Genomic DNA, 26421 nt, shown 5'->3' with positions numbered 1-26421 from the left:
AGGTTCTATTGTAAACTTAACATAGCAGGTGATGCATTCACGCCCGTGATGAATCGGGGCCAGACACAAATAGAAGGCTGTGGACTCAAGGGTTTCAAAGAGAGACATTTAGGGCGGTTCTGCGCTTGGAGCTGCTGCTTGCACTTACTCAGAGCCAGATTCCAAAGGAGGCAGCTGCTGCAAATGCATATAAAAAAGGGAGCATGTTCCTGGCGTTCCTATGGGAACCTGCAGCAGCTTGGATTACCCATTCCCCAGACACCGTTTCTTTTTAGCTTGGTGTCTCATATTAAAAGGGGGACCGACGGATACACTTCCTGAGGGGTACTTGGGGGATATTTGTAGTGGGAGTTGCATGATTCATTCTCCCAACATAGTATAGAAGACTTACTACTGAGGATATTATACATTTAAAAAGCAGTATGAAAAAGAGGGACTCTGTCTTTTTTCCACATATTCCAAAAATGTAAGCGGTTGTTTTTCTAAGTCCCTAAAGTGTGCAAGTGTGTGTGTGTGTGTGTGTGTGTGTGACAGAGAGAGAGAAAGAGAAATATCTAAGGAAGTAATCCCAGAATAACACTATTCATTTTCTGATTTGAATATTGATTGCGAGATTTAAATCTGGATAAAAATCGGTGCTTCTTCAGGTTCAAACTCTGTTGCCTTTTTACCTTAGCCGCTGACTTTAGTGGAAACTTTGTCTATAGAGGGAATTCGAGATTAGACTGTGAACACATAAAACCTAGCACTGCATGATCGAAAGCTTCAATAGGTTCATGACCAGAAGCCCGAATTTCTAACACCGAGCCCAATCATCCACTGGAAATTGAAAAATCCAAATTGCTAATGAGAGAAAGAACCCCATGTGTTCCCTTGCTCCAGCAGATCACAAGGCTTTCTCTAATGCAGCAATGCAGTAGAGCAGAAAAACAGGGGGCCACAGAGTGTGTTCTGATCGTACTCCTCCCCTATTAGTGACCAGGTCACTCACCTCTGCCAATAACCTGACCTCTCTGCCCTTCAGTTTCTTCAAATAATAATAATAGTAATAATAGTACCACCCATCCTACATGGTTGCTGGGAAGATGAAATGAGAAATTAAATATATATGTGAGATAGATGCTCTAACATTTAGGATTTTAAAAAGTGCTTTTATAGGCATGATCCTAATTGATACTTGTGTGGAACTTAATGGCTTTGTAGAGGTATGTATCACAGAATGGTGAGTATGATATTTGTGTTTTGCTATATTCTCTCTGTCATGTGTCTAAGAAAACAAAGTAGTTCTCCCAAGCCACAGTCCCAAAGGCAGGGGTGCATGTGGAGTTCTTGCTCTCCCGAGAGAAGTGTTTTTTGCAAAATGTTGGCATTTGGCAACAGCCCAACTGTGGCCAGCCACAAACAAAGTCAAGTGATTTTTTCCTTCAGTGTCCACAAAGGCTTCAGTGAATTCTTCTATGTGAAAAGTCTTTAAAACACACAGTAACTATGTGGTACGTGGCATTAATAGTGTTTGGAAGCATTCAGAAGAGCCTGTTGGGTACTTCAACAGCCTGATCTCTGCCCCATTCAGCTGGTTATGGAAACCTGCAGCGGAGCTGCCTCTGTGGGCCTGCCTGGAGTGGAGGGGGTTTGGCCCTTCCAATAGTGAGGTGCAGGCCCTCTGCCCCTGGACCTGGATGCTGCTGCCTAGTCCCCCAGGCTGTGGCCAGACCTGGGGTAGAACCAACTGCTAACTCCCTGCAGGGCCTCCTATTGTATAGGAAAATGCGTTAACGAAAGGCCACATAAATTATTTTTTCCAGGAAGAATTTCATAAAAGATTTTCCATTTGTCTCAGTTCTGAGAGCTATGAGCATTCTTTAATTTAATCATTCATTTAGCAAATGTTTATCCAGGGCTTAGACTTCTAGGTTCTATGGTTACTACAGCAAATGAAACAAACAAACTAGGAGTGACAGACACTTTTCTTTAAAGTAAATTATGTAGTATATTAAAGCAGGGTTAAGGGATAGAGAGTGAGAAAGAGATGTATTCTGTATTTTTAAATAGGATGGTCAGGGAACGCCTCACCCAGAAGGTAACCTTGGAGCAAAGCTGTGAAGAGAGAGAACAAGAAAACCACAGGCCCCCAGGGAAGAGCATTCCAGATTATAAGAACAGCAAGTATAAATTCCTTGAGGCAGGATCATGTCTGTGAATTCAGGGAACTGCCAGGAAGCCAAAAGGAGCAAAATGGTCATAGGGAAGAGTAATAACAAAGTAGAGATGCAACGGGGGCCAGATCATGAAGGAGGTGTAGATCATTGGGAGGACTTGGGATTTACTGAGATTGAGAGACATGCCAATGCAGGGATTCAGCAGAGAAGTGCTATGATTAGGCTGCTTCCTAAAAGGATCACCCTACCTGTTGTGCTTTATGGCACTGAAAGGAATAGTGGTCAATTAATTTGCTTTTTAAAAATTTTTTATTGTAGTATAAATTTTTATTGATTTACAACATTATGTTAGTTTCAATTGTACAATTAAGTTATTCAGATATATATATAATATATATATACTTTTTTCAGATTCTTTTCCATTATAGGTTGTTATAAGATATTGAATATAGTTCCCTATGCTATACAGTATATCCTTTTTGTTTATTTTATATATAGTGGTATATATCTGTTAATCCCATACCCCTAATTTATCCTTCCCTCCCCCCTTTCCCCTTTGGTAACCATATGTTTGTTTTCTATGTCTGTGAGTCTGCTTCTGTTTTGTAAATAAGTTCATTAATTTCATTTTTTTAGATTCCACATATAAGTGATAGCATATGATTTTGTGTTTGTCTGGATTACTTCACTTAGTATGATAATCTCTAGGTCCATCCATGTTGCTGCAAATGGCAATATTTCATTCTTTTTTATGGCTGTGTAATATTCCATTGTATGTATATGTGTGTGTGTATGTATGTGTGTATATATATATATATATATATATATATATATATATATATGCCACATCTTCTTAATCCATTCATCTGTCAATGGACACAGGTTGCTCCCATGTCTTGGCTATTATGAATAGTGCTGCTATGAACATTGGGGTACATGTATCTTTTGAATTAGAGTTTTTGTCTTTCCAGATATATGCCCAGTAGTGGGATTGCTGGATCATATGGTAGCTCTATTTTTAGTTTTTAAGGAACCTCCATACTGTTCTCCACAGTGGCTGCAATTAATTTGCTCTTTTAAATCTACTTTTCATTCATACAATTGTTTAGTAAATATTTTATTTAGCAGAGGCTGTGAGCTAGGTACCAGGGGAGACAGACAAGTTTAAAATCAACGATGAAGGGCTTCCCTGGTGGCGCAGCGGTTGAGAGTCTGCCTGCCGATGCAGGGGACACAGGTTTGTGTCCCGGTCCGGGAAGATCCCACATGCTGCGGAGCGGCTGGGCCCGTGAACCACGGCCGCTGAGCCTGTGCGTCCAGAGCCTGTGCTCCGCAACGGGAGAGGCCACAACAGTGAGAGGCCCGCGTACCGCAAAAAAAAAAAGCAACGATGAAAATGTGATAAAAAACATAGCGAAGAGGGCAGCTGACCAAGTGTTGTGCAGGAGGAAGCCCAGGCCTGAAAGCTGAGTAGTATTATCCAATGGGAAAGGAGAAGGAAAGAATGCTATAGGCAGAAGTGCTCATGAGAATGAGGACGGTGTGTGTCAGGGATTCTTCTACCTACTTTACATGTATATCATCATATAATGCACACAAAGACCCTATGACTATGGTAGTTACTACATTATTATCCTCTGTTGTGCAGAAGGAAAGCTAGGCACAGGAAGATTAAGTTACTTGCTCAAGGGCCACAGCTAGGAACGGAGGTGCTGGGACTGGAAACCTTACTCTGTTTGACTCAGACCTTAGGCTCCTGACCACTTGGCCAACCTGCACAGAGCACTGAGGCTGAGAGATGGAGGTGCAGAAATGACCAGGAGTTCAGTTCTACCAAATTCATTTTTAAAATATGTGTTGAGAGCATACTCTGTGCCAGGCCCCAAATGCCAGGGTGACAGAAATAAATAACAAAGCACGGTTCCTGTACCACAGGCGTATACAGTCTGCTGTGCCACACATCAAGGCTCAATAAATACCAGTATAGAAATGGCCATGCAGGGCTAGCTGTGCAGACAGCCACAGAGAACTTCTCAGAGAATCCACAGTCGTGTTCCTGCCAACTCAGAAGGCAGGGGCAGTGGTGGGCCCAGCAGGCACTGTCAAACCCCGGGGCTGCCCCAGGAGTCAGAGAAGCATCACAGCACATCAACCCAGAGTAGGGTAAGAGCCCCCATATTACTGGCATGAGAGAGCTTTTCAATGAGAACAAGGCACCCTAGCAACCTAATACTATTTTGTTATTCAGGGTCTGACAGCAAAGAATACACAGAGGAAGACAGGAAAGCTTTGGTGTTGTGTGATGAGGCAAAAGGTCCCAGAGGTTTGGTATACATTCACTTAAAACAAAACAAAACAACAAAAAAACATTGCTTATAATTTTGTAACTCCTGAGGGTGTTTCAAATGGTTTGTGAAGATCAATGTTCTGCATGTTCAAAGAGTTTAGGGAGTTTTAAAATCTTCCCATTCAGACTGGCCTGTCATGAAGAACAGAGGAACATGGAATTTCTTGCAGGGATCTGACTTCATACAACGGAGCCTAGAGATGTAAAATCAACAAAGATGGCCTTTGAACTTTCCTCAATCCAGAAGGGGAAAAGAATACATACTGCTCTGTAGGTGCCTATGTAGTTGCTGCTTTCATCTTGCATCAATAAAATTGGTTTTATGATTTTTATTTACAAACCCACCCAGTGGCCATTATTACGAAGTAGTGGTTAAAAGGTTGGGCTCAGATGGACCTGAGTTCAAATTCAAGTTCTATCACTTCTAAACTGTGACCTTGGACAAGTTAGTTGATCTCTCCAAGCCTCAAACATCTCCTCTATAGGGTGACAATAAGAATATCCGCTTCTTCACAGGGTTGCAATGAGGGGTAAGTGAGACTACAAATTGTACATGTTCAGTAAGCACTGAATAATTGTAGACTATATATTTTTTCTGTTTTGCCATTAGCTCATGTATTTTAGTCTTGATTATTCCTCTTCCAAAAGAAACTGTTACAATGAAAGAGTAGATTCCTACTTTCACTGAGGTTGTGTTGTTTGGCCCAGAGGTGGAAGGCAGCTTAGGGGAGCAACACAAATAGGGTTTATCTATTGCTCTAAAGCAGAGGTTAATAAACTATGGCCCACAAGCCAAATCCAACTTCCTGCCTGTTTTTGTAGAGTTTTAGTAGAACACACTCATACTTATTTACATATTGTCTACGTCTGCTTTTGTGCTACAACATCAGCAATTGTTGAATAGTTGCAATAGTTGTGGTCTAAAAAGCCTAAAATATTTAGTGTCTGGCCCTTTACAGGAAAAGTTTTACAGAAAAAATCCAATTTTTCCAAGTCACATAGCTCTGAAACTCCATACATTGGAAACTCATCTCCTCAAGGGAAAATATAAAGGGTACCTTCAAGAAGTCAGCACATTTACTTCAACTCATCAATGCCAGGTGCGAGTGTGAGTCCCCGGGGGTTAAAGACTCGTAAGGCAGAATCCTTCCCCATGAAGAATCCACAGTCCATTTGGGGATCAGGTGAATATGCAGTGAGACAGATTCTGTGCCAATGATCAGAGCAAATGGCTGGGGCCACACTGAGGCCACTGTGGTTCATTCTTCCTTTCCACATGGCCATCAACTCTGTCACAAAAAAGGTGAATTTTGAACAGAGGCTCTCTGTTTTCCTCCATTTCACTTTCCTATCTGTAGGAGAGTACTGAGAACCACCGAATGGATGAGGATTATCATAATGGAGAATCATTCTTAGAATTTTCTGGCAATGATGTGGAGGGTGGAATGGGCTGGGTAGGGAATAGGAACAGGAAGCCTTCTGCAAAGCCCACTGCTGTCATGCATGAACTGTCAGGGGAATACAGCTTATCCTTGAGTGGTGGCTAAAGAAATGGAAGGAGGTTGACCCATGAATCAGAAGTAAGCAAACAAAGTTAAAAATGGATGAAGTTGCAAGGAAAGAATCATCATTCATTCATTCAATTATTCATTGTATTCTTATTTATTGAGTGTATAGTACATGACAATCAGTTTAAGGCACTGAAGATCTAGACACAGAAACACCCAAGAACATACTAGTCCTTGCCCTATGCAACTTGCACTCTAGTTGGGTGAGGCATGCCATCTTAGTTTGCATCCCTCCAAAAACAGACCTGCTTTTCTCAGACATGGTCTCAAGAAGCACAGGGAAAGAAAGGGAAGGAAGGAAAATAAATAAGGGGCACGTTAGTGCATAAGTCACCGCTGTGTGTAATTGAGGTTTAATCTCGTCTTATAACCAATGAGGGTATAGAACATGCCTCAGAATTTTCCCGGTGAGCAGCAAGAAAGCTGGAGTATTGATCCAACAACTCATTCCTCATTGATTTAGGGTCATTTGGGTATGGGGGGGAGCATTAGCTCTCCCCCTCCTTTAAGGACAGACACAGGAAGCTATAAGCATGTATAGAAACATCTGAAGGTACTTCTCCAGTAGGCCAGGCATATAAGCAGAGTACTGTATCCACCTATACAGGTGACAAACAATGAATAAATATTCAAGAAAACTGAGATGGTGATAAGTGCTATGCAAACAATTAAAACAGGTTGATGGGGTAAAGAATGACTGGAAGCTAGTTTAGATGGGATGGTTAAATGGCAAACACAAGGAAGACCCTGGGAAACAGCGTTCAGCAGAGCTAAAAAGCAAATGCAGAGTTTATAAGACAGAAACAAAGAAGAGGAATAGAAGGCCTCTGTGGTGGACAGAGGGTAGAGAGCAGGGGGAGAGTGGTACAGGATGAAGCCCCAGATAGGCAGAGGCCAGACCATGAAGCAAGGGCAGGGCACTGGGATGTTGTTTTCCACGTGCAGGGCAGTCACTGAGGAGTTTTAGGCAGGAACATGACATGATCTGATTAATATTTTTTAAAGTTCATCCTTGTTAGTCTTCTTCTCTCTCTTCCCTTCCTGAATGTTTAATACCAAAAGCCATTAGACGGGACTGAGCGAGGTCAGTTTCCCCATGGGGGTGGAGCAGGATGTCTGAGTCCAGGTAGGGTGCAGAGAATGTCCACGTGGATGGTGAGAGTGGTGAATGGCAGCTGCCCGGCAAAAGGTTAGAAGCCAGAGTGGAAGGGTGACAGGGTTTCCACAGGAGTTAGCGCTGCCCAGCCAACGTGCTCGAGCCCAGGTATGATGAGAAGGGCGTCCGCATGGGAGAGTGACCTGGCATGAGAGATTGGAGTCCAAGCCTGGGAGGGAGCAATCGTGGGAGCGGACAGTGAAGCAGTGGTCCCACATGGAGTGTCAGAGCCCAAGCACAGTGAGAAGGATGTTGACACAGGGAAGTTGTGGCCACTGTGGTCCCGTGCAGATCGAGAAGGGGATCTGCACAGGAAGGCACCAGGTGTGAAGAAGTTGGAGCATGAGAGTGGTGAGTGTATAAGTGCAGGTAGGCAGTCCAGTGGCAGTGATTGGAATCCAAGCAGGGTGAGGAGGGCATCCACTTGGGGCACCCAGGTGGGGAATATCCCAGAACAGGGTGTCAGAACACAAGATGGGAAGGAGGGCATCCTTGTGGGGACGGCAGTGGGTATGGGATGTTGGAGCCCAAGTGGGGTAAAGGAGGGTGTCTGTGTGCATTGAGGGGTGGGCACGCAACAGCAGCCAAAGATTTATACATTCGGGGCACTGATCAAATAAGTAAAGATATTAAGAATAATGGGAACCAGGTTTCTCATTGTCAGAGAAGGCATTATAGGTATGGGAAGGCAGGAAACTAGGAGAGACCCTGTGATGATTTGAATTGGAGATATAAGTGTGAATTTATTATTTGAGGGCAAGAAAGAGGTCTAAATGTGTTTACACATGTGTATATACATGTGTGTTCTCTAGCTTTGCCTGTTCAGTGAGAGGACCTGGGGGCATACCAAGCACCTGGATCTTGATTTCTAAATACTCTTCCACTAAAAGGAAACAGGATACTTTGGAGAAATGGCAGATTTCAAGTCTGGGACAAGGAATGTATAAAATATGCCTGGAACGTCTTGCGCCAGAAAAGAAAGAGGTACTCAGAGAAAGATGGGTATATATCAAAGGGACAGCTTGAGGGGGCTCCTGCATGTCAACTATGAGATAATGTGAGCATTAAAATAAATAACGACCATAACATTATTATCCATTGAATGAAATAGCAACTTTAAATCCATACAGATATAAATAAATGAAGATAATGAAAGTTGGTTGAGATATAGGATCTCTCCCCACAAAATACTTATTAATTACAAAGAGAAAAAGAGCAATTTTGTAGTGGAGAGTCCTGTCAGACACCACCTTGATCGAGTAATCAAAATTAACAGCACAATAATGGGATAAATCAAATGTATGAGATACAATGAAAAGAATACAGCATCACTTCTGTGGTACTTCTCACCAAAGATACATAATTTTAATTTAATTATTAGTAAACCTCAGATAAAGCCAAAATGAAGGACATTCTGCAAAATAACTGGATTGTCATCTTCAAAAATGTCATGAGATTCAAGTAGAAACTGAGAACTGTTCCAGATTGAAGGAGCTTAAAGAAATATAACTGTGTTTTTCTGAATTGGATCTTTTTGCTATAAAGAACATTATTGAGATAACTGACAAACTTGAATGGAGTCTGAGAGTTGACAGTGGAATGAAATGGCTATATTGTGCTTATGTAGGAGAATGTCTTTATTTTAGGAATCCACTAATGTATTGGGGAGATTATAGCATCAGATTGGCAATTTACTCTCCAATGGTTCAGGTGAAATAAACATACCATAGTTGCAACTTTTTTTGAGATTGCTTCAAAATGAAAACTTAAAAAAAAATATATTCGCTTTGGCCACTTAATTTCCTAGGTCTTTGCACATGCCCCTACCCCAGCCCTTTCCCCAGAATTTCCCCCTTGGGAACCCTTGCTTGTCCGTCATGTCATTCCCTCTGTGTAGCGAGGGTACCCTTTAGAACATGTACCATGTTCCCTGGCATTAACGTTTACCTGTCTATGTCTACAGTTCTATTTACCCCAAAGCATAGAGTCCATGCCCATCACACTCATATCTGTATCCCTAGTACTTAGCACAGCACCTGGCGTTGTGCTTGATGAACAACCATGCGGAAAGGGAGAGAGACAAGATTATAGGTGTAAATTTGGGAAACACTTCTAGAGCCAACAAGGTTAAGTGGGGAAAGGAGGAGATTTGGATACTGCCTAGCCTAGGTCTGAATTATACAGCTGGGTGACCCTAGACAAGACTTAGACTCCCTGAGCCTTGGTTTCCTCGCATGTAAAATGGGTTGTTAGGTGAAGCAAAGGTAATAAGGTTTGTAAGTCATCTAGTTGAGTTCCTGGTGCTTAGCAGGTATGCAACAAATTTTAGTTTCCCTTTTCACTTAAAAATAAGAATAAAAACCATCAAAGAAGACTAGAAGTTTAGAACTCCAGCTTATATTCCTGACTTTACTATAAACTTAGTATATGAACTTGGATACGTTATTTCACTTTACAAGGCTTCAATTTGCTTCTGAGTAAAATGGAAGGTGGAAAAATGGAGGGAAGAGGAGTGGGCTAAAATTTAACAAGGTTTTCCTTCTGGGTAATAGTGAGTACAGACAATGAAGGATAAGAAAGATTCTGCTATATTTAAAGGATGTTCCTCAGTTTAAGCTTAGCAGGCAAAGTCTGCCTGCTGGACTGTACAATTGACTCGTTTATACCTGTTTAAAGCAGAGGTAAATTGAGAGGTGGTAGCGTTGTTAGGTTACTGTTGAGCACATTAATAATTTATGAGCCATCAAGGAATTAACACACACTTTCAGTTCACACTGCATTTTTCCTTATTCATAATTCTTTGCCTAATTGCTTTTTCCTTTAAAAATAAGGGAGCTGAGACCTTGGATATTTGCCTAATGGCTCAAACAGAGCCATGACCCATTGCCAAGTCTTTCAGTCCTTTTATAGCCTGGGGACATTTGCCATTGAAAGAAAGCTGATGGGTTTGATTTTCCTGAAAGAGATACTTTGCACTGACCTCTGGCCCCATTAGATACTTTGGTCATTGCCCATTCACTGTAATGGGTGCAATAAATTTGTTTTAATTTAGGACATTATCAGGTAGGGAATATTGACAAAGACAAAACAATGTATTGAAAAGAGCCAGGATGAAATCATGAATAAATAAATATGTTGAATTTAGCTGATAAATTAACAAAGGTTTATTCATAAGAGTCTGACTGAACTATTTCAAAGTTAGGCCAAAGGTGATTCCATTTCTAATAGAAATGTCGTCTTTCTCTTTAGGCCAGAGAAAATGTGTGCATCGTAGAAAGACATTGCAAAGTGTAGAAAGGCATTTATCCTTTCTGACAGATCTGTTTTAAATAGATCTGTTTTCAGCTAAATGCCAAAAACAGCCCGAAGAGTCTAGCAGCCTTTTCTACAGCAGGGCATTTATTTTCTTTGTGTAAATACCTTCATTAGGGATCTCAGCAGGCTGTTTCTCCACCTTTTCTTTGTATTAGTCCTTTAGAGTAGTGTCAAAGCACTGAAATTCTGGTTAAGTATTACCTGTCTGTGTTTCCTTTTGAGTGAAAGAAATGACTCCTAACTTGGATATATCCCTCTTGAGGAAGGGGATAAGGGTGCATATGGCACTGATCCTTACGCTAATATTCTTACACAGGTAACATCATTCGGACAGACAGCAGAAAGATCCAATAAACCACAAAGCATATTTGCAAAGCTGTGAAGCCTTGGATGGTGTTGTTTTATGCAAAGTCCAAATGGCTAAATCTTCCAGGTTACAGGTAGCCCGAGAGCATTTTTAGCTGCATAAAAACTAATTGGAACAACTTGAATGGAAGAAAATTTTGCCTGAAGTCTTTAACCACGCTGGTAACCTAATCGTTTTCTGTTCAATTTAGGGCAGTTATAGGAAAATGAATCCATGCATGCAGCTTAGGAAACCTTACACAAGCTCAGAGAGTTCGGGAGAATCATAAAAATCTCATTTAGAAAGTTTGGTGTGTGTGTCTCATGTTTTGACATCACTGCTCAGGGACAGGAAAGCCATAGTTAGATAGGGGAAAGTATAATTTTTTAAAAGGTCTAACAAAGCAAGACACAAGAAAGCTGATTCTGGTTTCTCTATGATGATGAGGAATATTTCTCCATGAGGAATTTATTGATCATCTTTATATGCAAAGGATCCAAAACTTTGTAACTCATGACTAATTCAGTGAGCTCTCCACATGGTAACATACCAACAGTTTGACATGTGCTGCTGTTAACTGAAGTGTATTTTAGAAGAAAAAGCGTGGACTGGAAGTCTGAAGACCTTTTGATCAAGTTCTGGTTCTGCCTCTTGCTAGCTCTGTAAGTTTATACAGGTTATTCAAACTTCTTGAGCCTGACTTTCCACCTGCATGGAATTAATACTTTCTCAGACACCTCATGGAGGTTTTGTAAAAATTCTTTAAGCTAGTCAATAGAGAAGTATGTGCAAGCTATAAAGCCCTCTGCAAATATAAGAAATTATTTTTATATCACTATGATAGGATAATGCTCTAGGTTATTTTATTTTTATTTGGTTGTTTTAATTTCACCCTTGCATGTAGACTACATGCATTTGCTGTAATTCACCAAATCAAAATCCCCAGCTCTGCAAAAGCCACACTTGGAAGAACATGATAAAAACAGTTTCGTTTGGACTGTATGCCCATCTGAAGTCTTCTTTGGAATGTAATTCAGTCAGAAGAAATTATGGCACTAGTAAATATTCTGAGAATTCATGAAATTCCACAGCCCAAACCATGATTCACTGCTTCAGTACCAAAAGCATTTGGAAGCCACAACACTGGCTGCTTCTGAGGCTCTAAATGGGGCCACTTGCACTCACTGTGGCATGGCCTGCTCCCACCACTCAGGAGAGATGGCACTCAAATTCCCTGGAGTCTCTTCAAACAGTATTTTTCTTCCTTCCTCGTGGACCTTCCTTAACAATGTACCTTTCCTTCCTCGTGGACCTTCCTTAACAATATACCTTTCTGGATTAAGAGATGACATAGTGTTTTAGGGTTTTTCTCCACCCCTCAGGCATTCAACATGAGTATTCTACAAATTTATCTTATATAAAAACTTTGTGAATCAGTGCTGAATTTTCCAGTACCAGCCTTAAACAACCTGTCATTCAAATCCTTAAGGATGGGTTTATGTGGAAATGATTTCTCCACACTTGCCTTTGCTTCATCTTAGATGGCAGTGTGGTTCTTCCTTTGAAAAAATCACTGAAGGAGATGGTTCCTTCAGGCAACTAGCATGGTTCAGTTACTATATCAAATGAAACGTATATAAACAAAAAGCTACAGGGCTTCCCTGGTGGCGCAGTGGTTGAGAGTCCGCCTGCCGATGCAGGGGACACGGGTTTGTGCCCCGGGTCTGGGAAGATCCCACGTGCCGCAGAGCGGCTGGGCCCGTGAGCCATGGCCGCTGAGCCTGCGCGTTCGGAGCCTGTGCTCCGCAACGGGAGAGGCCACAGCAGTGGGAGGCCCGCGTACCGCAAAAAAAAAAAAAAAAAAAAAGCTACAAACACCAGCTTGAGTAGCAGCAGTAATGTGTAGCCGGGTATGCTGTGGCATGTGTGTGGGACTCAGGCATTCAGCCCTGGCCAAATGTCAGACAGTGCAGATAAGGCAGATAAAAATCTTCTGCCTAAGTGGGAACTGTGTAATCTCACTCTGTCATTCCAACACATCGGAACTAGTTTCACAAAGTCTACGTGGTTCCCAAAATCCTTCTAAAGCATCATAGAATGTAAGAAATAGAGGTCATGTGACCTCCAGGTGGATACTTGGATTCCTCTGTAGCACCCTGCGCTACCAGATGCTCCAGCCATAGCTTGAATACGTCCAGGGATGGGACGGTACCTCCTTCTAGAACATCTCAATCTATTTTTGGACAATTCTAATTTTAGGAAATGTGGTATTTTGTTTTAACTATTCCCAATGTCCAAGCCTCTACTTAACCTGTGGGGAATGTCACCTATCTGAGGTCTGTATTGGTTCTGAATATTCAACCAGTGGCAATCCCATCTACCCACTTGTCACCTGGCACAGATCTCCCCTTGTTACTTACAAAGCAATCAGGAGAAACTCTGCCCATTATCTGAATCTAGCTCTATGTTCTAACCTATGGATTTCCCCTTTAAATTTATCCTTACCAAAAAGAAATAAAGCAAATCTAGCTTGATATTTTTCTTACTAAAGCCATGCTAGCTTCTAGTAATCAGAACTTGTTTTAAATGTACAGAAAAACTCTGTTTTAATATTCCTTTTGGGAGTTTTGCCCATATGTGCATTAGCCCACCAGTTTAGCTTGTAAACTAACTCCTGCCTTGTTGAAGCTATAATTGGGTATATTCTATCTGCTACTACTTTTCCCATTCTTCACAGTTCCTCTGTATCTTACATATATATTGATTTACTTCTCATTGGATAATATTTTTGCTCAACGTGCTTGTCATGAGTGTCACTATCTCTGCATTCATTTCAGCCAACATAGCCTCATATTTTAGTTTTGAATGTCCTTGTTGTCTCTGCTCAGGGTACCTGAGTGACTGCAAACAGGCTATTTTGTGCTGACAAACCATAGTCTGAATGGTGTGCAGACACAAAAATACAAATTGCATGTTTTGGATTTGGGTTTGAACTGGCCTCATTAGCAGCCAATCTACTAGGTAGTCTATACCCATAAAGCATGGATTGAGAAGCAAAAATCATTTCTGCATTTTGGTTCTGCTCTTCATGCTGGATAAATTATTCATTCCCTAGTACACCTTTATAAGAGAAAATAGCTAACGATTATGCTTACCTTTACAGATACATCACAGAGCTAATATGAACTATTTAGCCTAAAATAACTGAAACATTTCTAACACTAAAATCAGATATATCAATATAATGTTGTAGTATGCAAAAACTAACCTAAAGACTATCTTGTTCTCTTTAAAAGAGAAAGTTTCGTTCCATTCTCATAAAAGGTATACATAAAATTACATTATAATATTATATATCATTCATATATATGCCTATATATGATATATATTACCCTTTTAGCATAAAGAAAGCTACCTAGGTGACCAGGAGTATGAAACACTGAAAAATTGAGTGTTTTCCTTACCTGCCATTAGTTCACATTTACTTTCACTGAATTCATGGGGCAGCTGCATCCTGGAAATGCCTATTTTCACTGACCACAACTTCAGCAAACGGAGGTCCCGGTGTGTCTCTTAAACTCTGGGCTTCTGTGAAACTCCTGGTGAAGTCTGGATACCCGTGGGTTGAGGTAAACTAGTTCCACTGATCAGGGTCTGGTTTCTTCTGCTTTGTTTGACTTGGGTGTGCTTAGCTTCCATCTGCCTGTCATCCTAGAATAGCAGCCAGAGACAGCCTGTGTGTTATCTCTTGGGCAGGAAGGTTAAGTCCCCTGGCATGAATTGCATTCAGCAACTAAATAAATAAAATACCTTGGAGATGGGCTTTTATTCATAGGAAACCAGATAGCCTTTTTGATGATAAAATATTTATTCCCTATTATCTTCTTGTTGCCAGGACTACTGCTTATGGCACGTTTCTTAAGAGGAGCTAGAGTGATAAAGAGGTTATAGGAATTAGTAGGGTAATTTTTATTTTCAAGAATATCTTGAATGATATTATATTGCCCAGAACTGAGTGTGATTTGCCATTTAATGTTGATTGAGATCACACCATGTCCCACTTTAAGTCAATACTTCTTCTTTTTAATCATTGTTTTCCTCTAAGAAACAACATCTTCACTTTATAGCTTAAGAAAGTGACCAAACGTAGTCACTTTTAAGGCAGCTAAATGAATTAATCAATGTGAATTCATGTAAGTGTTTAGAAAAATCTAACTACTCAAAATGAACATTTTGTGATAACTTAACTTTATTTAACACAATTTTATTATTTTAACTATTTACAAAGTACCAGCTAAGTCCTACTGGAGACCCAAAGGTGTTAGGGTCTCTGACCTGCAGGAGCATTCTGTTTAGTAGGGTATTAGTATACAAGTACAGATCATTCTACACCAAGGCAGACTCTGATAAGCACTGTGCTAGGAGTACAAAGTACTAGAAGGATATGGAATTCTGACTGGGAGTATCCAAGAGGACTTTGAGGAAATGCTGTCTTTGAGTTGGAACTTAACAAATAACAAAAGTAGGTAACATTTATTGAGTGCTTACTAAATGTCAGCACTGTTCAAAGTACTTTAAACTTATTAATTCCTTTAATTCTCTTGATTAACATTATAAGCTGAGTCTGTTATAATTCCCATCTTACAGTTGTACAAACTGAGGCACAGAACAGTTAAATAATTTGCCAAAGGTCATAGAGCTCGTAAGTGATGGAGTGAAGTTTCAAATTCAAGGAGTCTTGCACCAGAATGCTTACTGTCATTCTTAACCATAACACCATACTACTTCCTGTCAGGGAAAAATAAGATGTCACCAAGCAGATTCACAGCAGCAGCTCAGCCACAACCATGGAGAAGGGAAAATTCAGGAATGTTTGGAAAGGCCAAAGTTTATTAGTGTGGCTTGAATGTGGAGAAACAAAAGATGGATTTAGGAATTGTAGACTATAAGATATACAGAGAAGGCAAGGAGGTTTGGATTGCAGAAGGTTGGATTTGCAGGTCTAGCCTGAGGAACAGCAGTGGGGAGCAGGGAAGTGCCTGGTCAGATTTTTGTCAGAGGAAGACCTTGTGGAGAGGAGGATTGAGTGACTGAAGAGAAGGACATCCTTTAGGGATCTATTAATTAAATCATTAAAAAAACAAGCTTTGAGCTTCTCCTATGTGCCAAGCACTGTTCTGAGTGCTGAGCATATAGCAAGGAATAAGGGAGACAAGATACACAAGGCTTCCAATCTCATTGTTTGAAAGAATATGGAAACAAATGGATGAATAAGCAAGATAATTTTATATAGTCCTGAAAGAAAGAAATAGGTCAATGTGATATAACAGAAAGCGACCATTGACAGGGGAATGGCCACTTTGGAATGGTGGTCAGGGAAGGCCTCTCTGAGCAGGTGACATTCCAACTGAGACCTGAATGACAGAGGAGCCAGTCATGGGGAAGGAAGGGTAAGGGTTCAGCAAAACAGGATTTGGGTTTATGAAGAAAAGCAGAATTAACAAATGCAAAAGCTCTGGATTGGGAAAGAGATTGGAAGGTTCAAAGGACAGAAAGAACCCAAAAGAAGTGCTTAGCAGAGATGGGGAGGGATACAAGGTGAGGTTGGAGAGTTAAGCAGGGCCAGCGCCTTGTAGGTTAGGGTAAAGTATTTGTGTTTTATTTTAAATGAACTGGGAAGCAATTGGAAGGTTTTAAGTATGTTTTAAGTAGGTGAATGGCTTACTCTGTTTTATATTTTGAAAAGATCACTCTGGGTAAAATATGGAGAATGGATTATAAGGGGACAGAAGTGAAAGCAGGAAAATCAATTAGGAGGCAAATTGCAGAGGTCCAGAAAAGAAAGAGATTATATGGCCTAGACCTTGAAGGAGGAGAGGTGGATGGATTAGGGTTACATTTTGGAGGCAAAGTTAAAAAGATTTGGATTAGGTGCAAGATATGGCAAAAAGAAAGGTACCGATGATGACTCCAAGAATTTTGAACCCACTGAATGGTGTCGTGCCTGTAACGAGCTAGAGAGAACTCTAGAGAGTTGTCTAGAGAACAGGGAGAGTTACGAGTTCTGCTATGGACATGTGGGGCTGTTCGGGGGGTAACTAGGTCGCCTCTTTGAGGATGCTAAAATATGGATGAGAGAGGTGGATACCACAGGAATTACAGTTATACCATTAACTGACAAATGTGACTAGATATCAGGGCGAGGGCTTTGATAACTTCAGGTTTGAGTCTGAAAAGGTAGAAAGGAAGAGATCCCATTAACCAACATGATAGAGTAGGAGAGGTTTGGCAAAGAGAAGGCTTAATGAAAGCCAGGAACCATGAGGAAATTCCCATTTGAATAGTGGACAAAGGTACAGGCTTTAGAATCTGAAAGACTTGGGTTTGCATCCTAGGTGAGCCGTTTACCAAACCCGTGTAACAAGTTACCTGGTTGCCTCAGCCTCCGTTTCTAATCTAGAAAATGAGAGAAATGATTTGGTAATGATAAGATAGTGATAAAGAGTAAATGACGGGCTTCCCTGGTGGCGCAGTGGTTGAGAGTCCGCCTGCCGATGCAGGGGACATGGGTTCGTGCCCCAGTCCGGGAAGATCCCACATGCCGCGGAGCAGCTGGGCCCGTGAGCCATGGCCGCTGAGGCTGTGCATCCGGAGCCTGTGCTCCGCAACAGGAGAGGCCACAGCAGTGAGAGGCCCGCGTACCGCAAAAAAAAAAGAGTAAATGAAATTATATATGTAAATGCTTAATACATAGGAATCATGCAATAAATACTGTTATCACTGTCTCTTATAAGTACTATTATAATAACAATATAAAAATAGCAATAACTGTTGGGATGTGTTTTATTTCTGTTGATTATTACTAAGATAATAATGTTCTGACTATTAGTTCCTTTTAAGCAAGGCTTGCAAGGATATTAATCCAGATTTGATATTCAACTCTTTTTTTTGCTATATTTAATCATCAAAACAAATTACAGGGGCTTCCCTAGTGGCGCAGTGGTTGAGAATCTGCCTGCTAATGCAGGCGACACGGGTTTGAGCCCTGGTCTGGGAGGATCCCACATGCCGCAGAGCAACTGGGCCCGTGAGCCACGGCTACTGAGCCTGCGCGACTGGAGCCCGTGCTCCGCAACAAGAGAGGCTGCGATAGTGAGAGGCCTGCGCACCGCGATGAAGAGTGGCCCCTGCTTGCCACAACTGGAGAAAGCCCTCGCACAGAAACGAAGACCCAACACAGCAAAAAATAAATAAATTAATTAATAAACTCCTACCCCCAACATCTCAAAAACAAACAAAAACAAATTACATATTATTTATGTACTTTTCCCAATTTACAGATCAATACACTGAGGCTCAGAAAGCGTACCATGTGTAAGGTTACACAGCAAGGAATTGGAGCCTACCTGGAAGAGCCAGGACTCACACCTAGATCTGACATGCTCCAAATAATCCTGAACTCTTTCCCAACAAGTCACCAGTAAGATAAAAATACCATTGTACCACTTTGCCAGTTCTCTGGGATCTATGCTGAGTGAATAAATTCTGTTTTATAAAAATGTTATTAGCAAATCACCACCGTGGTTTTCACAGTGTCTCATGGAATTTTCCAGTGCTGGACAATGTGCCTCTCAAGGCCTGTCTTTGGAGGACATGAAGAAAAGTCTTCAGTTCTCACCCATTGACAAATATGGTAAGTATACAGATTCGTCAGATTGACTAAGGAAACTACCCCTAGGAAGGTGATGTCTGTTTGATAATGAGGGAGAAAGTATTCTATTTTGTAATAAGTAGAGATGAAGGGTACTTTAAAAATATTATATCATAAAAGTGCAAACTTTGCTCTTGTAAGTCTTGTATAAGTCTACAGTTACCTTTGCATTTAATAATGTGTGCATAAGTGTGTAAGTGTATGTGGAAGTATATGGGAGTGTGTGTGCCCGTGGGAAAAAGTACAGCTCTTTTTTGAAAATAATCTCCTGCGTCTCGTGACATTCCAAACACCTTGTTTCCACCTTATTGAGTCTACTACCTCTACACCTTCTTTCCACCTTATTGAGTCTACTACCTCTACACCTTGTTTCCACCTTATTGAGTCTACTACCTTGAAGTCCCATATTGTGCAGGTATAGGGAGGAGGAGAAAACTCCTCCCTATAGGAGGAGATGAATTTCCACAATTACATCATATCCTTGCTAAAGAGGAGGGTTTTCTCTTTAGCAAGTGCCGGAGGGTAAAATGTGAACCCAGCTATTCGCTCAAAAAGCTGGAGAGGAGGTGAGGGTATCACTGATGGGATCTGTTTTGCACAGGACTATTTTAGAAAGAATTAATAAAGCTCTTTGAAATAGTTAACATAGCTCTGTGCTCGCCCCTGGAAGCCAGAGGATAGGCAGTCCCCCTTATCAGCTGCCATATAAATGTGCCAGGCCTGTGATGTCCTTTCTCCCACCTCTAAGCCTGAGAAGCTCTATATTTAATTGGAATTTTAGTACAATGGGCTCATTTATTCATGGGAACTTCCTTTGACAATATGGAGGGCTGAAAAAATGTATGTCAGTTAAAGAGAACAGATTTATTACAAGGACTGGGTCTGTGGGAGAATAAATTCGGTGGTGTGTGCCTGGTTCTGTGATATAGATGGCAATAGACCCTGCAGCTTTAGAATCCTCACCAATGCACCTCAGCTGCAGAGTATCATACCTAAGGCAATAGGAAGCCTCTAAGAAACGAAGAAGAAAATTGTTCTGGATAGATTCGACAAACTACTTGGGAACACTAAAGAAAGGAAACTTTGTGCTTCCGACTCCCAGTACGTGTCTAGAATGCAGTCGAGTGCTTTTTATCATCAGCTTTACAACATAATTGGCCAATCCAGTAACGGGGGAAAATGTGCTCTAAGTGTCACATCATCACATTTTTTATAGATATAATATTGTTTTTTCAAACCTTTACAGATGTGACTGCACAACCACAAAATAGAGGGCACCCTTTGAAATGTGTGCTTTGACCAGAAGTCTTTTCTTTCATGGTGGAGTTTCAAGATGAAGCATTTCTTAACGATCTGTTTCTTAAAGGGATAAGACGTTGAGCAGAATTCCTCAAAATGAAGTTAGACAAAAGTGATGCAATGATTTTAAAAAGTAGGGTTTTCCTATGCATATATGTACCCGGGGTAGAAGAAAACATTAGCATGTTTTAATGGAGTGACAATCCCAATAGACAAAAAAGATATATTCAATATCTCCCACTAGGAACATCACATCGTATAAGAAAGAACTCTTTAATTGCCCTCCATTTCTACTTCATAAACTAGTTGTGGTATAACAGCAACTTTATGAACTGTTTCTTCCCCACCCACAGAACAGGGCTAGAGAATGAGGATAAAATTAAGTACCTAGCTGTACTTGAGACCTTTCACCCTGAAGTAACAAAACATGTAGACATGGTTCAGTCTTTCCTTAAAGCCTGTGTTCAAATTTCATTTGGTCCCTCTTAAGCTGAGTGACTGCACAGAGTCTGTCCTTCAACTCTGGTGATGATGGTATCAATAATAAATGTCAGCATCCATGCCCTGCTGATTTTGCTACCCGTCTCCAAAGGTGAACCCTCCCACACTAGAAGGATGGATGCTCACAATCAGATTTCCACTGGAGTCCTATGGAGAGAGAGGCATGAAGCATCATAGGCCAGAAAAATCACATGTGGTACATTAAAAGGTTGATTATAGTAATGAAAGGATTACGTGCTTATTAAAGCATCTGTCTATGCCTGGGATGAAGTTGCAGTTTCCGTCTGGACGAAAGGAAATATTTTTGCTCTAAGGTGTAGATTTTTAGTCCGCCCAGAATTAGGATTCAATAATGTGTATCCTGCTTCCCCTAACCTAATCTCAGCTGGCCAGGGCCAGCCCCACTAGCAGGAGAGGACTGGTCACAGCAGCATTGGCAGCAGTGGTGCTGCCCCTCGGGAGAGTATATGTGCTGCCTAAGAGATTTTGACAGAGACCTTTCTTATGAAAATAAATATGCCCATCGAACCGCATATTGCCAGAAGTCTTAATGAAAATGTGGATAGCTGAGTTGGTTCTGAAAACTCGGCTATCAAAGGGAAGCAAAAGCAGCATTAGCTATTGACAAATGTGCCCATTTTCACAGAAACAATGAATGGTTTCCCTACTTGGAATGGAAAGGTAACTGCTTCCCTGCTCATGTCCTACGTTCTCTAGGACTGTGGCCAGATTCTGAGGCACTAGCTCAATTCTCTGGACACACCCAGGGCTATTGTTTCAATGAGCATCAAATGCCACTAGTATTCAGACCTAAGCACTAAAAATTGGACTTTCAGATAGAAAAAAAAAGAAAACAACCAGAGCCAACCTGTTATAGAGAATACTCTTTTCTTTTCTCTACTGCCATCTCCACCTCCCTTTTCAGCCATCAACGGCTTTGTACTCACTATGTGTCAGACACTGTGCTAATTGTCTTATGTGCATTACCAGCCCTATGACTTCTCCCCTCTACAAATGAAGACACAGGCTCAGAAAGGTTAACAAAAGCCACAGAACTGGTAAGTAGTGGAGGCAGGGCTTAAACCCAGATTCGCCTGACATGAAGCCCATACTTTTAGCCATCATGATAAACCACCTTCCTGAACTGTACCCTTCTTTACTCCGAATTCAAAATGTCACCTGGCCAAACACCCATCACTGATGTTCCTCTGGTCTCAGCTCTCTGTTTTCATTGTAAATTCTGCTTTTGTTTTACAATTGCTTGTCAGCAACTCTTGTCCAAACTCTCTGTTCACATGAGCCAGGAGAGGCTGCGTGGCAGCTGTGCGTCGCACTGGCTGAGGCTGGTTAAGAGAAATGGGGAGATGGGCTGAAGGGCCAATAAGTAACAGCTGAACTTCTTTCCCGATGCAGGCTATGTGTCTGATCCCATGAGCCCGATGCATTTTCATTCTTGCCGGAATTGTGGCAGCTTTGAGGACAGCAGCTGACAGCATTCCGCATTTACCTAAGGAGAGTTTTCCCCCAAACTGACAGCAACAATTCTAACAATGGCAGCCTTGCTTCCATTTATATTTTACCCTCTAAGGTCTCCTTAAATTGGCTTATTCACACTGGTCCTATTTAATTCCCCACCACAAGTTGGGCTCTGGATTTGTGGCTGAGGAATGAAATGCAAAAGAGCCAAAACAGAATGTATTTGAAGAATTTTTAATTTTGTAAAGGAAAAAATAATTTTATGCTGTTGGTTGGAGATGGGGCCTTAGTCGTTGGTGGGGACTTAACAATTGTTATGGTTTCATAGACTGAATTAAGTAGATGTGTTTGAGAGTCGTGTGTTTGATTTCTTAGAATACTGTTCATTTTCTTATCTCATTATGTTACTTAAAGTGTCCAGCCCTGTGATTAAAGATTCTTTGGTGACATACAAAATCGACTCAGAAGTGTATTTCATTCCAACAAGACTTCTACCGAGCACACCTTTCTTTCAGATATATTGGTAAAAATACGTATTGATCTTCAGATCAAGAAGCTTGCAGAAATACAACACTTATTATTTGGCCTCCTCTCTACATGGTACCTCTGTGCTCTGCTTGGGTGACCTGTTGCTGTCAGCACCGAGGTGTCACAAATGCCATTGGTACCATCATGAAACCGACCCACGCATGCAAAGCTGCCATTCATACCAGGGTCTGGCACAGTGAACTGGGAGGATGGTTGAGGTACCTGCTACCTTCAGAAAAAGAGAAGTCTCCCCTCCACACTCCCAACAAGGAAGACAGGAATGCTTCCCCCAACACAATAGTTTTGCCATTGAAAGACAGACCTGGAAAAAGACAGACAGGAAACCATGAAAATTCAGTGTTATAATTACTGCTATTCACCTTGGTAAGGGAAATAACATTAGTAAAGGAAGATTGGGCATCCTCTACATCAAGGTTTCTGGATCTCAGAACTATTGGAGGGAGTAGTTCTTTGTGGGAGTTGTCCTACGCACTGTGGGATTTTTAATAGCTTCCTGGCTTCTACCTCCAGATGCCAGTAACAGCTCCCTAAGTCACAGCAATCAAAAGTGTCTCCAGACTTTTAATGTGCTCTGGGGGACAAAAATCTCCCCAGGTTGAGAACCACTGCCCTAAATCCTGAGATTAGGGGGCTGAAGAGGAATGAAAGAAAGATAGAGCCTGACTCTGACTGGCTGCATTTAGGCAAAACTGCTCTCTCCTCCTCCTTAGTAATGTGGATCCATAGACAAACGGAGCTGAATGAGTGCTGATTGCTCCTTCTATGTCTGTGGCAAGCTGCTCCATTCTCCCCTCTCCCCTACCAATTAGAAATTATGTTGCTTGCGGGCAATTTCTATCAGAACAGCAACACCCCCTGTATTCCTTCAGAGCCTTTCCTTATGACCTGTGGTCGCAAAGTTGAAAGTCCCCACATGTTCTGAAGAGCTTGGCGACAGCCCAATGCGAATCCAGAGGTAGCAGTGAAAACCATGGTACTTCCAATTAAATTTATCCTTTTTCAAAAAAAAAGGTCATGAAGAACATAGGGGTAAGACGGGAATAAAGACACAGACCTACTAGAGAATGGACTTGAGGATATGGGGAGGGGGAAGGGTAAGCTGTGACAAAGTGAGAGAGTGGCATGGACATATATACACTACCAAACGTAAAATAGATAGCTAGTGGGAAGCAGCCGCATAGCACAGGGAGATCAGCTCGGTGTTTTGTGACCACCTAGAGGGGTGGGATAGGGAGGGTGGGAGGGAGGGAGATGCAAGAGGGAGGAGATATGGGCACATATGTATAACTGATTCACTTTGTTATAAAGCAGAAACTAACACACCATGGTAAAGCAATTATACTCCAATAAAGATGTTAAAAAATATATATCATTTTTCAGCACCCAGCCTTTTCACTTTCCCACCCAATTTTTCTGGAGTCACAGGTACTCTATCCCACCAAGCAAGTTGCCAAGGGGCTTTACCATAAGCAGGACCAAGGAGCTTGAAGTGACCATACTGGCAAAACGACTTCTGGCAAAGACAGAAAAAGAGAAAAAGGGGGCTGGTTAAAGAACACCAGTCTCCACAGATCTCCCTCTCCTCCTCTGCTCTAGGTACTTTAGGAAACCAGCTGGCACCAGCCCGGGAAACTTTGGGGCTTAATCCTTTTGAGTTGAGTTGAAAGGAATAACTTTGAAAGTTAAAAATTTTTAAATATATACATACATACCAATTTTAACTAAAAGATTCACAGTAGATGTAATGCTGAATGTGTGTCTAATCAGGATTAAAGCAGGAATCCTCCCAGGTTTCCACTGAATGGAGGTCAGATCCAGAGGAATGACTGCTTCTGAAATACCCCTCTTTTAGAGGAGGATTTTCTAGAACAAATTTGTCAGGCTCCCTTTCTTTGTTTCCTTTAATTAATCACCTCCTCTCTCCACACTATATCTCCTCATGTTGCTGCTTCCCTCTTGCTCTTGTTAAGTATCTGTGTCTTGATTCCTGAGAAGGGTAACCTTTTCACAGATGCCAACCTATAGCTCACAAACCCTTTTCATTACTGAACTTTTAATGGGGCCCAGGGATCATCTGAGAGCTTGTCTCGAGACCATGGGGATTTTTGTGCTTTTTTTTTTTCTCCTTGCTGAAAAAAAATGTCTCACTAATTGCTTTCTTTTTGTGCTGGTAAAAATGAACTTCTATGATCGTGTTTTTGCATGCTTAGCACATTAAATTTTTTTTTCCATGTGCATGCAGCACTGAGCTCACTTAGAAGATGTTCAATTAGCTATAATTGTAAGCCAAATTACAGCAGCACCAGGAGAAAGTTATTCCAACACAGTGATTATTTGGGTTAAATTATTTCCAAAGCTGACATTTCCCTGGGAAAGAGGAAAAAATGGGTGCCAGTAGTAGGAAAAAGGGCTAGCGCTAGACAATCCATCTGAAATGAAGGACCTGATTTCTTTCTCTCTCATGCTCTCTGCCTTTCCTTAGTTTCTTCTTACCTTCCTTCCATCCTTCCATCCTTCCTTCCTCCTTTTCTCCCTCCAACAATAATCATTAGCTTTGGAGTCACGTGGACCTTCTACAGTAGTTTTGTGACCTTGGGCAAGTCACTTCACCTATCTGAGCTTGTTTGTAGGATGGTGATAATAAAAATTATGTTGTAAAGTTGCTGTAAGGATTGCAAATAATATAAAGTGCATTGAATAGTTCCTGGCACACCATAGTCAATATTGTAAATGTTGTTGTTGTTTATTTTTATATTATGTCCCCATGCAGCCAAAGAGCTATTCTACAGAAGTCGAGCATGAGAAGGGTAGAGATTTTTCTCTCTTGTGGAAATAACCGTCAACATCCCTAAAAACCCCACCTTTGCAAACAGCAAACTGCCAAGCTTACGCTTTTGAGGCAGTTGGAGCCAAGATGCATCAGCCTTAGACAGTGATGTCTTATTTACACCTGAAGAGAAATGAAATCCTTTAAATCAAATACAAGAATCAGAAAGAATTTCTCAAACAAGGGGGATGATAATTAAAAATAGAAAGAAAACACATTTACTGAGTATCTGCTATATGGCAGGAAGTGTTTTAGATGATTTTAGGTGTATTTTTTCAATTAGTTCTCAAAATTGCTCTGGAAAGGGAGAATGCTCTTCCTGATTTTTCAAGTAAGTAACAAATCCAAGCTAGCATAGAATGGAATCAGGTTTCAAAACTCGGCTTGTCTTGCACTAGCACCCATGAGTTTTTCACTACACAGTACTGCCTCCACTGTGATGGAGAAAAAGGAATAAAAATAGGAAAGATTCACAATCCAGAATTGTGGTAAAAGCAAACAAATCTGCAGTTCTGCAGTCCTGAGGAAAATTTTGGGAATTACCCAGGAGAAGTTGCAGGGACAAAAATAAAAACAACCAAACCTGGGCTTCCCTGGTGGCGCAGTGGTTGAGAGTCCGCCTGCCGATGCAGGGGACGCGGGTTCGTGCCCCGGTCCGCGAGGATCCCACATGCCGCAGAGCGGCTGGGTCCGTGAGCCATGCCGCTGGGCCTGTGCGTCCGGAGCCTGTGCTCCGCAACGGGAGAGGCCGCAGCAGTGAGAGGTCCGCGTACCGCCAAAGAAACAAAAAACAAAAAAACAACCAAACCTGTCTTGATTACTATGGCTCATGATTGCAAAGTAAAACCAAAAAAAAAAACAAACAAAAAAAACACATCATCATTTCCTCTGTTTTAATTATGGAAAAAAGAGGGCTAGAACAATCTCAAGGTTCAAAAAACATACATTATTATTTTCTAGGCACAAAGAGCTAGAAATGATTGACAGAAGCAAGACTCTCACCGTGATAAGCAGGAACAAAAAAATTATGAGGGCAAAGCACAGTAATTAGGGAAGCCAAGGAGTTTCACATTTTCCTCTCCTTATTAGCACACTGGTTAGGGAAAGTGAGGAGAGATGGTGTAGCCATTACCAGTAGGATTTGAATACCTTTTTCCTTCCCAGTTT

At 41.3% G+C, this 26421-nt stretch overlaps 1 protein-coding gene across 1 annotated transcript in view; it reads left to right on the top strand.

The window, feature by feature from the left end:
• Positions 1 to 22334, top strand: part of TNNI3K (TNNI3 interacting kinase) — a 285169-nt gene extending 262835 nt beyond the window's left edge. The window contains exons 25-26 of the mRNA XM_029229957.1: positions 18505 to 18584; positions 21816 to 22334. Of these exons, the coding sequence (XP_029085790.1) occupies positions 18505 to 18584; positions 21816 to 21892 (157 nt within the window). The 3' untranslated portion in view covers positions 21893 to 22334. The remainder of the gene's footprint in view (positions 1 to 18504; positions 18585 to 21815) is intronic.
• The last annotated feature ends 4087 nt before the right edge of the window (positions 22335 to 26421 follow it).

The sequence above is a fragment of the Monodon monoceros genome, unplaced genomic scaffold, assembly GCF_005190385.1.
Source record: "Monodon monoceros isolate NGI ecotype Baffin Bay Population unplaced genomic scaffold, NGI_Narwhal_1 Super_Scaffold_18, whole genome shotgun sequence".
Taxonomy (NCBI): Eukaryota; Metazoa; Chordata; class Mammalia; order Artiodactyla; family Monodontidae; genus Monodon; species Monodon monoceros.
Note: the sequence above shows the minus strand (reverse complement) of the source record. Positions and strands in the feature narration are given on the sequence as shown.